Here is a 13,513-nt window from a genome sequence, read left to right on the forward strand (position 1 = left end):
TCTCTGAAACCACATAAGCAATTTAAAAAGGATTTATGAAATGGAAGCATTTGGTTTAAAAATGGACAGGAGCATTTGTATACATTCTTTGTTATACAACCGCAAAAAATTTGCAAAAAATTCTTTAATAATGCTATCACGTTGCGTCGTCATCGTCCGAAGGCATTTGGTTTCCGGACAATAACTTTAGTTTAAGTGTATGGATCTCTATGAAATTTTAGCACAAGGTCCAATACCACAGAAGGAAGGTTGGAATTGTTTTTGGGGGTGATGGTCCCAACTGTTGAGGAATTAGGGGCCAAAAAGGGGCCCAAAACTAGCATTTTTCTAGTTTCATGACAATAACTTGCGTATAAGTATTTTGATTGCTCTGAAATTGTACCACAAGGTTCAATACCACAAGTAGAAGGTTGGGATTCATTTTGGGGGTAATTGCTCAAACCGTTTAGGAATTAGGGGCCCAAAAGGGGCCTAAACAAACAATTTTCTAGTTATAAGACAATAACTTGTGTTTAAGTGTATGGATGTCTCTTAAATTGTACCACATGTTACAAAAAGAAAATTTCTTCAGATATTATTTTTTTTTGGAAAGGGGGTTGGGGTTTTGGGGGGTCAATTTTTTTTCCTCAAGATTTAAGAAATTATCATTTTTCCAACAATCAAAAATTGGGGGTCACAATTTATTTTGCTAATTCTTTGTATGTAGTCTGAAAACAGATTTACTAAGTATAATATTTCGCAACAGCACAGTGTATTGCACAACAGCAAGAAATCTTCAATTGAATATAAATTCAAATCATATAACCAATTTCAAGTTCTTTGACTACATTTATTCTGTGTCTGAAACCTATAATGTTTCAAATATTTAATTACAATCCAAATTCAGACCTGTATCAAGCTTGAATAGTGTGTCCATTTTTGCCCCAGCTGTTCAGGGTTGGACCTCTGCGGTTGTATCCAGCTGCGCTCAGCAGTTTATCTAATTTATAATGGATTTCTTTTATCTATACAAAGACACATCGAGTCAATATTACTTGTAAATATGTGGAAAATAGAAGGATCAGTGATCATTCATGGTGTTTTAGATTTTAACGAGAGAAATTTATGTATTACTGAAAAATTATTACACCAGGGTTTTCGATATCACAAACTAGTCAAAACATTTACTAAATTTTATCATCGGTATAAGGACATCATTCGTAAATATAGCTCAACATGCAGACTTCTTATACGTTCAGGTATTTCACATCCAATTTTTTATGGAAATATTCTTTATAAAGCACAAAAATGTCAGTATTCACCTCTGAAGCTAACAAAACCTTTAAATAGACTTATTAAGAAGGGATATAGTTACGATACTGTTGTCAGGTCATTAAAGATTGCATATTTTGGCGTTAATATTGATTCACTTATAGGGTCTTTGCATCGGCACTTAACACATTTATTTAAAAACCAGTTGTTGGCATGACACGGGTTATGTTCTTCTCATATATGTTATGATGGTATGATACTAAACCCCTAACGGGAAGGATTGTGCCTGATATTCATATGATGAAGACATAATCTTTCAATCAGTTTAATTGAAGTCTGGAGCTGGCATGTCAGTTAACTGCTAGTAGTCTGTTGTTATTTATGTATTATTGTCATTTTGTTTATTTTCTTTGGTTACATCTTCTGACATCAGACTCGGACTTCTCTTGAACTGAATTTTAATGTGCGTATTGTTATGCGTTTACTTTTCTACATTGGCTAGAGGTATAGGGGGAGGGTTGAGATCTTATAAACATGTTTAACCCCGCCGCATTTTTGCGCCTGTCCCAAGTCAGGAGCCTCTAGCCTTTGTTAGTCTTGTATTATTTTTAATTTTAGTTTCTTGTGTACAATTTGGAGTTTAGTATGGCGTTCATTATCACTGAACTAGTATATATATTTGTTTAGGGGCCAGCTGAAGGACGCCTCCGGGTGCGGGAATTTCTCGCTGCATTGAAGACCTGTTGGTGACCTTCTGCTGTTGTCTGTTCTATGGTCGGGTTGTTGTCTCTTTGACACATTCCCCATTTCCATTCTCAATTTTATTAGAGCATGAGGTATACCTAAAGTTCCAAGGTCATAGGTAAAAGTCACAAATGAGCCTAATTAAACAAAAAATGTAGGCAAACAAATTAGTTGTATGGTTCACTACTGTAGACTCCGCAGAGCTTCAGACTTTTTAATATCTTTGGTATACTTGTAACACAGCTTTATCATTGAGAGAGGTTAGAAGGTAAAGTTCTTATCGTTACTTAATTTAAGGGGACAGTAGTTTGCTGATGTTCAAATCTTGTAAATCCATTAGGAAGAAACAAGAAATCTCATGAACTCCGAAAGGAACGAGCCTGGGTGTGTTGACAAGATAAGAGTCTCCTGTTATGTATGAAAACCCGGCCATGGGAATCAGCACTTACAATGAGTCACTGTGAGGACGTTTAAATCCATTATCTATTCATTGGAGGATCCAGGGAGGGGGGTGGGTTCCGGGGGTTGGAACCCCCCCCCACCTTTTTTTAGACGATCAATGCTTTTGAATGGGGACATATGGTTGGAACCCCCCTTTTAAAAATGGCTGGATCCACCCCTGCTATTTAACTTTATACATTGCAGGGATTATTCATAATCAATGCAAAATTAATGGCAGAGATTAAAGGTTAATGTAAAACCATGCAAGAATAAAATCCTAAAAGAAATGGACTGTTTTGGAATAAATCTTTTATCAATAGAGAATGAATTGATAAAATACCATACATATAGGGTAATGTCACAGATCAAGGTATAGTAGATAAGACATGTTTGAACATTCACACTGACACATATAAGTGACAGTAAATTACAATGAAAAATAAATGATGCAGTATTGGTATATTAGTACCAGAAGGTATAAAGTGCTTGAAAATTTAAATCTAAATGAAATGATTGAAAAAGTTTATCCTGGAGTTTATGACCTGTAGAATTAGGGGATGACCAGACTTGTCAACTATCCCAATTTATGGGGGATATACTCCATGAGAGGTGTTGACCTGAATTTTGAAATTCTTTTATATATAAACTGATCACCTCAAAACAGGCATTCAATTATGAGTCTAAATGGTATTTAAGCACATACATTCTCATCAAACAAAATAGTAGTAGATTAAAAATACTTATGGCAATATAAGAGGAGCATAAGGTCCTCTTGTTCCTTAAATCACCCATAAAGATTTTGAAAAGTTGGCAGGTATTGATGACCATTTGATATTCTGGGGGGGGGGGGGGGGGGGGGGGGGGGGAGTGCAGGCAGGAGATTTTTTTTTCCGGAATGACCATTTATTTTCATTTGTTGCTATATATGGTTAATTTTTCCTGCGTCTTTGCCACACAAAAACATTTATTTTCACTTTTGTTCATGTTTGTTTCCTCCACTATCCTGCATTCTGTTTAGCAGAGTATTCATTTACATCCTGTCTAGTGCAAAGGTCTTTCCCTTAAAAGTCTGATATTTGTAACTTACTCTTTACAACCTTTTCGTTTGATATGCGACAAGCATATATACCTTCTTAAACTTTTCACTCTTTGCACTAAATTACCCTATCCACCTCAATTTTTGAGATTGGAAGTATGATATTTGTAATGTAGACTTGATGACCTTTCATTTGCTATGGGACAACACCACCATCTTATAAGTTGGATCTTTTTTGCAATTAATAATCCCATTCAACCCATTTTTGGGGGACATGAACTTGATATTTGAAATTCACGACCTTTCATTTGATATGCAACAACCTTGCCTTCTAAGACAAATTATTTTTTGGACTCAATGATCCCACCTAACTCATTTTTGGCGGACACAAATTTGATATTTGAAATCTAAGCTTTATGGACAAAAATTTTGGACAAAAATTTGATATGAGACAACCTTACCATCTTTGCAGTTTTAATTTTTACCCTTAATGACTCAACCCTTCTCTTTAAGATGAATAAAGGGGTTTAATCATTTTCAGTTTTGAATAGAGCTCATTTAGACGTTCTATTTGATATGTCACATGACTCCATTTGGCTAAGTCCAAAAAATGATGCAATATGTTTTATAAATAAAACTTAAAGTCAATGTAAAACATGAAATTTTTTTTCATCAAATGTTTTTGGTATTTAGTCATACATATAACCATGTTAAACTCTTCAATTTATGTAAATTCCATGTGCTAGCCTGTTTTTGATTCAGAAATATATGCCCCCACTCACAATATTTCAAACAAAAATATCTCTAAAACAAAACAGATACCTCAAATCTGCTAATTGAAAGATGATCTGCTGATGAAGTACAACACTGTCACAAAAAATGGGGCAATTCCATAGCTCATTAAGGGCACAATGCATAATTGAATATATGATGCAACCGGAAGTTATAGAGACATGGGACTACCACCATTCAACTCAGGACCAATTGACCTTTCAAAAGGTCACAAGGTCAAGGTTATAGTACCATTTGAATGCCAAGGTGAAATTTCCTCATGACCTTAACATTGACCTCAAAGGTCTTAAAGTACTGATCATTTTTGCAGTTTATAGAAGGCTGATATGTGTTACCGTTTCAAGGATATATTCAAAAATACTATATTTAAAGAACCATCTCTTCGTAACTTTTGAACGAATGGTCCAACAGATTTTGGTCTAATGTGTGAAATGTAGAGCTTTTTGAGAGGAACATTTTATATGCTGTGCGTATGTAGCTGTCTTTTATTGTTTTCTTAACCTTCAAGCTTAAATTTAAAGCGTTAAATCTTTTTGCACTCTATAATGACCTATGACCTTCGGTGCAAATAAAAGGTCACATAAACTTAAGACTGTTGGTGAAAGTCCCATGCTCTACAACTTCTGGTTCTCAAAATACATTTTTTTTAAGTTGTGTTTAATATTTCTAGGGAAGTAACTCTTATAAAGGTTGATAACAAAATAATTGTTTATGTTTATTAACATTACCATCTGTTTCTGTACATGTTGCCATTTTCAGATTGATTCCTATCTGTAACAATTTTTAAGATATATGCAAATAAAAAAATTGTTTCAAGGGGAAACTGTAGAGGGGGATGATGAAATCCTATGCAGGGTCATCTGGTAATACTACATGATGAGATCTAACTATTGTCCAAATAAGGTCATGATATCTTCAAAAACAACAAGGAGAGGCCATGTTGAAAAAAAAAACAATAAAAGGGAGATAAATTTTGAAGGGGAAGATGAAATCCTACTTCACGATAAGATCTATCGATGATCTAAATTTGGTCATGATAACTTCAATAGAAAAGGACTCAGGTAGGCTATAAAAAAAAATGGAAGAAAAAAACTATAGAAAAACAATAAGGTCTTTCCACATAGGAAACACCTTAATTAATCAGGCATAGTTAGTTGTATCAAAAATGCAAAAACAAATATAAAAGCAAACATGTGAAACTCAAAAAAAAAAAAAATAAACACAAAAAAATACACAAATAAAACATACTATGTGTATAAGGAGTGAAAAATCAAAGGAGTAATTCTTTTGACACAAAAAGTTAGTTTTTGCAAATATCTGAAGTAATATGTCATGAGTTAGGGATATTTTGATAGATTTTAAACTTTAGGATATATCGGGTTTAAGGAGAGTCGTATATCAACTGTAATATTGCATGTACCTAAGGTTCTCAGCGACAGAGCTTTGGAAATTTTATCAAATTGTTTGATACCTTAAACAACAGCCATTTAATCTTTTTCAATTACTTAGTGTCTGTCTACTGTGACTTCATCATAAGCTTGAACACAAAATTGGTGTATTGAAACCAAATGGTGGGAAGGTACAATGAAAAATACATTACAGCATAATTTCATACTTTGACAAGGTAGTTCTAATGTGACTTAAAGCAGGTAAGGGGCCAAAAAGATAAAAGCTGAATTAGGCTTCAAATATTTACATGTGGCTTTCTCATTTCAGGACATTTAGCAATAGTAAACAAAAGAACCAGTAATAGATCCTTAAATGAGAGTGACGACACCTGTATACTTGAAGAAATTAACTCACAGGTTAATGAATATTCAGATATTCCAGAGGGCACAGTAAGTTACTTATGAATATTCATTTTACGCAAACAAATTTTTAAGCAAGTTCAGTTGTCAGTTCTATTTTAAAAATTTCTTGCCCAGTTACAAATGACTTAATAGTGTTAACCCATTGACATGCAGAAAGCATCAGTTCAGCAATCGAACACATATCAATATGATTCAAGTATAATGTTTTTCTCATATTTATATACAAACCTCTTAGATGATAGTACTCAGCTACCAACTCCAAAAGAAAATTTTATGTTGGTTTATACTGTTGATTTTGATTTTTTTTATGCCCCTGCAGCAGCGGATGGGGGCATTAAGTGTTACCCTTGTCTGTCCGTCCGTCCCAATATTGGTTTCCATTCTCTTACTTTAGTTTGCATCAACCAAATGTTATGAAACGTATACACAATGTTTATTACCACAAAACACAGATCAAGTTTGAATTTGGGTGATGTCACTTTTTCCGATCTAGAGTTATGTCCCTTTACAAATGGAAAAATTGCTGAATTTTTCATTTCCATTCTTTAACCTTAGTTTGCCTCAACCAATTGTTATGAAACTTATACACAATGCTTTATTAATTACCACAAAGCTCAGATCAAATTCGAATGTGGGTGGTGTCACTTTTATCGTTCTTGAGTTATGTCCCTTTATAACGTTATATGCAAGCAGGGGTATCATCTGTGTCCCATGGACACATTCTCCATTTATTCTATGATATTTTAGGTGATTGGAATTATAACTTTAGAAGATGTAATTGAAGAGCTCATTCAAGAGGAGATAATAGATGAAACTGATATTTATGTTGACATTCATAAAAGAATACAAGTAGCCAGGGCACAGAGAGCAAGGAGAACAACAAATAATGTAAGAATATCACTTCTTTAGCAAGTATTGTCAACCTTTAGTACTTCTGCACCTATGATCCTATTGCAAGAAGAAACAATAATATCTCCTTGTCAAGGAACTATATAGTTTTCCAAGGTTTGCTGAAGAATAACTTTTTTCAATGACTACCAGATACAAAGTAGAATTTGTTTTTAAGAGTGATAAGAAATTAACAATGGGTGGTTATTTGTTTTTTCCTCATTAAGATATGAGTCACAGAAAGCTTTAGAATTTCCAGAAAGGAGTACCTACTAATGGTTAAGTTCTTGTTATACACACACATAATTTTGGTTAATTCTTTTTATCTGTACTTGGTATTTTAATGGGTGTCAACTCTCCAGCTATCTGTTTAAGTCTCCCAATATTTTTTTAATGCTGAAAAAAGTGACCATTTCATGAAATGCTTTTTGACTTTTTTAAAAAACAATAAAACTACTTCAGTTTTTACATTAAAACTTTAGAATTTAAGTTACTTTATTTGAGTCTTGCTATTATGCAAAAAGTACAAGGGTAGATAATAGGTCCCTCCTGATTATACATTCCTCATCAGTATCAAACGTTGAATTCATATACATTATCGTTTAGAGGCTGGCTGAAGCCTGACTCCGGGTGCAGGATTTTCTCACAGCGTTGAAGACCCATTGGTGGCCTTGAGCTGTTTTTATGCTCTTTGGTCGGGTTGCTGTCTCTTTGACAATCCCGGTTTCCATTCTCTATTCTATGTTAATATTTTATCTAGATTTTTCAATCATGAAAAGGGGCCTTGGTGGCTGAGCAGTCTAAGTAGTTCATCTACAATATCACTAGCCTTTCAACACTGAGGTTATCATTTTGGCTTCCTCTACCAATGAAAAGTGGCCACAAGTTTATAGACAAGAGTGCTGAAAGTCGTGTTGAACACCAACAATCAATCAGTCTCTTTTTTCTCAAGTGTGCCATAGTATATGTAGAAATATTTTGATCAGTATTTCCAAATATTTTCCTATTTCAGTTTGTATGATACCCACATATTGAATATTTAAACAAATCTGTATAGATTGGTGGATTTTTTTTGTGACTGATTGATGGGTATACATTTGTTTATGGCTGATTGTTTTCTCAGGTTGAAAGGCAGATCTCAAACAGAAGTGGCAGTAGTCAGACCCACAATGATGAGTTCTCTTTGATTGATGTGAGTGTTAGATGTCTTTTGCCCAAAAGAATGCTGCTTCCAGCTATTTATAGTAGATTCATTAGTCCAATGGCATTCTCTAAGCATGTATTATTGTTTGTTTTATTGTATAACTACAGTATTAGATGTTTTTCGCCTTTTTCTTTATTAGGGCTTCACCGACTAGACTAAGTTAGTGCCCAATAATAATCTCTCTTTCTGTCGTCTGTGCATTTGTCTGTCGGCATTTCTTACTTTGTGTTAATAATCACCAATTTTTTAGAACACTTTTTTTAACTAGTTTGCAACTAAAATTTATATTGAGGTATTATATCCTATTCCTAATTGATTTTTGGTGTTTAATACATGTAATATGGGGGTAAAACTTAAATTTTTGTTTAAAAAATCACAAATTTAAAAAAAAAACATGTTTTTGTGTTAGCGTTTCAAAGAAATTTGATATATAGGTGTAATATGTTTACCCAATTGATTATCCATGTCAAAATGTGGTAATAACTTAGTTTTTTTTTTATTGACAAATTTTGAGTAACATCTGTTTTTTGCTTCGATTTCAATGAAATCAATATGAATGTTTAATTTGTTTGATTTCCTCAGTGTTAATAATTATTTGTTGCCAACATTTTATGAAATATCTGCCAAAATACACAGTACTTGGAGTTTGAAAAACTGTATAATTATAGAGAGTATGTCCTGAGTTAATTCTCTGCTTAAAATATACAAAGAAACTGTGTCTGTGCTTCACACAAAGTGTTCAAGGGAAACCCTTGCTGACAAGTTGATGGATCATTTCACAAAAAATCTTTTAGAGTGAAAACACTTGTAAGTCATGAACATTTCAGTATAACTTATGATCAATTTAAGTAGTCAGATTTTTTGTAAAACGAACCCCTGTTTTCTAGTTTCAGTGGTTGATCAACTCTTCCTGTATAATAATAATATTTGGAGTTGTATTTTCAAAATTTGTGCATCTTTTGAACTAAATAACCCCCCCCCCCCCCCCCCCCAAAAAAAAATCTATGGAATACAGAGAAATTAAAATGAGACACCTGGGTGTTGAGATACATCTTGAGAGTATATAGTAGTAACAAAAAGTATGTCACTAGGACCTGTATTTTATACTTTATTGGCACGATTGAGTTTGGTGTCCATGCACGCATGGTTAATATAACCCACTAAAGTTTTCATCATACATTTCTTATCAATTTTCAGGAATTCAAAATTTTTCCAGATTCAAATAATTCCTTGTTTTGAGGAGATATAATGTTTTTCTCACCCTGTAAAGCCATGCTAGTGTCTTCATTTTTATTCAGATCTCTTTGAATTTGAATGGAGGTTTCCTCTAATGAAAACCCTAGATGAGTTTAGTAATCAGAAAGATCTGAAATTGGGAATAATTTTATTTTCGTTGTCTACAAATAGAGTCCCTAGTGTGGCTTGCAAAATTTTTTCATACACCTTCCAGATTTATTTCTCTATATTTTATGCATAAATTAGTAATTAGGGGATGAAATTACATGTAATAAAAATTTGGGTAAAGAAGTGGTTTGGTCCAGTTTGAAAATGTAAAGAATAAGTATGTCTGAAGCTCAGTGTCAAACTGAGTTATAGACTTCCTTAACATAAAATTGTCCATATTTTGCGTTAGAGCCGATAGACTTCAATAATTTTGATATAATTTGTCCCAAAAGAAGTACACTACACTGTTAAAACCTTTTTTGGATAGAGCATGTGCGATTTTTTTAATTTAAAAAATGCGATACATAATAACTGTGGGCAATATTTTTTTATTGATAAAAATTTTAATCATAAATAACTTGTTATTTATGATTTAAAAATTTGTTTTAGTATTTCTACATCTCATATTGTTGCCTTGTAAATCATACAGATTATTCATAAAAAAAATACTTTTCTAGACATGGATTTCAGCAACAAAATGTTTGTAATTTACGATTAAAATTTTTATTTAAGTATTTCTATGCCAAACACATAAATATTGTTTTGTAAACCACTTTTTTTTCTTATCTGGCATTTTATTTAACATGTACTAACTTACTCTATATAGATTTTCCACAGACTGTATAGCTAATAAATATTTCATTTCTTTCAGAATGACACTACATAATTGTGAATAGTACAATGTTTATCTTATATTAGATCTCCTCTCAGCTTTATTTAACAGATCTAAATTTTATTAACACCATCTTATATGCCATTGCTCTTTATTTGACAAGACAAGGGTTTTGTTTAAGATTTTCTTCACATGACAGCTGAGGTTATAAAGAAGTTAATATTCTTTGTTAATATTATTTGAACAACATTTCTTTCTTTTCATGATTATCAGCAGATTGCTGGAAATTGCAGTATTTTTAAAATTCAACCTTTATAGGGCTTTATATAAATTGATTTTCACAAATATAAATATTGAGCATGATTTTGAAATATTTGAAGAATATTTATGCCACAGTGGAGGGTGCATTAAGTGTTGACCCTTGTCCGTCTGTCCATCTGTACGTCTGTACCTTCCAAAATTGGTTTCTGTTCTCTAACTTTAGTTTGCCACAACCAAATGTTATGAAACTTATACGCAAAGCTTATTATCACAAAATACAGATCAAATTGAAATATTGGTTGCGTCACTTTTACCGTTCTTGAGTTATGTCCCTTTATAATGTTATATGCAAGGGTGGGCATCATCTGTGTCCCATGGACACATTCTCCATTTATTTTTTAGAAGGTTTAACCTAGTATTTTCCTGTTTTCTTTTTAAGTTGATGAGGAGTAAGTCTCAGCCAGCAATAAAAGAGGACGATCATAAAGAAATCAAAGTAGAACGCCATATATCTAGGTCATTAGATAATCAAATAGAGGAAACAACAGATGAAAATGCTGCACTTTTACCACCTGTTTAGTATGCCTGATATTTTTCACATAACATGTGTATTGACTACTGGTTACAAATATTAATTCTTATGTCATATTTTACAAACACTCTCGGAATGGGGCTATGTTGCAATTTCCGTTTGTCCAAAATAAATTCTGTATTTTGTTTCTGATATCACTGCCTTATATTTTATACAGTACTTTTATACCATCAAATATAGGTAAATCCTTATTTGTGAATTTATATGCCTCACCTTGGATAGTAGAAGGACAAGATATTTTCATGTCTGTGTGTCTCTCTGTCGATATGTCTGTCTGTTAGTCTATCTGCCCGTCCCGTATCAGGTTGAAGTTTTGGCTTACGGTAGTTTACCATAAATTTGTGGTCACATCAACTTAAAACTTAGTATGCATGTTCATTATGATGTGAACTTTTAGATATATGCCAAATTAGGGTTTTGACAAAGATTTCATAATAGAAAAACAAAGGATATTGGGTAGCCATCCATGACACAAAATCAGTACATGCAGAGCAAAAAAAACAAACACAAAAAGCAAAGGAACAGCGCTGAACAGTGCTTTTATCGCTGTTCTTCATCTCAAAGTCAAAATGAGGTCTTCAGCATGCAAATACTCTCTTACCTCACTGCAAGGTTAAGACGACCCCTTGCACCAGTTTGAACGGAATTCTTAGCAAAATAATTTGGAGAGACTTTGTAAGATGTAACACCACCAAATCGGGCTCTGTAAAAAAGAACATACTGGAAAATAGTACATATTCAAAACAAAATAGTTCCTTCAGAACACCTTCTGACTGATAACTTTGAATAATACAAAAATGTATGAAAAATCTTTAAAAGGAGGGCATATATTGACTGTTTCTCAGATATGAGTACCAAGAATGGTGGCCAAGAATAAGTGATGTGCGTCTTATTAAAATTTTAGTACACAAACTGGCCTAAAATTGACAGAATGATGTGGCACACATAAGAGAAGTTATCTCTAGAATAAATACACCATAACTTTAAAAATCAAGAAAATGCATACACCTCAAGCACAAGGAAACTTTTTAAGGCCTCCACACAGCTTAGTTCACTTACATGGAAATGTGACAGTGCCAATGGAGCATGGTGTCTTGTTATAAATTGGTTTGCATAATATTTTGCAGTGTTTTTTTTACACTAGATTAGAACTGGTGAACATAAAATAAGGAAATTCTTAAGGTTGGAATTAGTAAGCTTTGTGTTTTCATTGGATAAAACAAAAATAGGCTTAGCTTGAACAACTCAAATTATGCAGGGAAATTTGCAATGAATATTTTTCTTTGGTTTTTTGATGTCGTTTTGTTTGTTTTGTTTGTTTTTGACAATTTTGATCTTTATTGGTACTTTAAGATAAACTTTTTAATACAGTGAAGCAGTCAAAGTATTTATTTAATATGATATATGAATGAGCATTAAATTGAATATTAGTGAAATGTATGTGCATTATCAGATCAGGTAAATGTCTCACTTACATTGATTCAGTAACTACAATGTACATGTACAAAAAAGTTACTTGTTCTAAAGATGTTTGGAAAAAAGTTTTAATAAGCTTGTTATTTGTAAACTGATTTTGATTTGTCTTGTTTATCATAAACTATGAGAAGTTATTTCCTTATCAATACATTTTGTAAATTTTGTATTTTGTAAATTTTGCTTTATATTCTCAACACTGAAAATTAAAATGCATAATAGGGCTGTATTTCCAGTACTTTTAACGTTAATGTATGCAACATGGTGCATTGTGGACGGTGGTATTAATTGGCTTATGGTGCAGTTGTTTATTGCTTACATATTCAAATATAAACACATAATGATGATAATCTTTCATATGAGACAATGAAACACTTTGTGCAATTTAAAAAAAAAATTCCTATGTGATTATCTGATTTACACTATTCCTACTTACATTAAGCACAGAAGTCACTGGAGGAACTGCACCAATTTCATGTTTACTTCTAGCATATTTTATATGATCCAGTGGTGGGGGTATATAGTCTTACCCATGTTAGACTTCTTGGTGGTCTCATGGTAGCATGCTAGCCTCGAGTGCAATAAGTTGTTGGTTCAATTTCAGGCCGGGTCAGAGTCATAATAATGTGTCCTGTTAGGGTAACATTTCTTCCTGCAGATTGTTAGCTTTTGAACTTTCAAATTAAAAATCTAGTTCATCATTTTGGTCTAGTACAAACCAGGGTTCATATTCATATCACATTAAGATGTTCTTGTCCTGATATGCATGTTATCAAGACTTTTTATTATGCCTGTAGATATCGAGATGAATTTGGTATCATATATAATGATAAGTTACAGATTAAGTTTAAGTTTTGCTCTTGACCAACTACTTTTTACAGAATGACAGTCCTTAGCAGAAGGCAGGGTCATCTTTATTTATTTTGACGAGTTTCAGTCATATTATAGTTTACACGCTGTATCT

General features: G+C 32.8%; 1 protein-coding gene across 2 annotated transcripts in view; it reads left to right on the forward strand.

Annotated features, from left to right (window-relative positions):
* The window catches only part of LOC127724058 (uncharacterized), a 55,254-nt gene extending 42,540 nt beyond the window's left edge, over positions 1-12,714 (forward strand). The window contains exons 7-10 of one of the 2 annotated variants that reach the window (XM_052230840.1): positions 5,981-6,102; positions 6,823-6,963; positions 8,087-8,155; positions 10,924-12,714. In XM_052230840.1, coding sequence (XP_052086800.1) covers positions 5,981-6,102; positions 6,823-6,963; positions 8,087-8,155; positions 10,924-11,064 — 473 coding nt within the window. In that variant the 3' untranslated portion in view covers positions 11,065-12,714. The remainder of the gene's footprint in view (positions 1-5,980; positions 6,103-6,822; positions 6,964-8,086; positions 8,156-10,923) is intronic. The other variant, XM_052230841.1, reaches the window with a different exon arrangement.
* Positions 12,715-13,513: the final 799 nt, after the last annotated feature.

The sequence above is a fragment of the Mytilus californianus genome, unplaced genomic scaffold, assembly GCF_021869535.1.
Source record: "Mytilus californianus isolate M0D057914Y unplaced genomic scaffold, xbMytCali1.0.p SCAF_14, whole genome shotgun sequence".
NCBI lineage: Eukaryota > Metazoa > Mollusca > Bivalvia > Mytilida > Mytilidae > Mytilus > Mytilus californianus.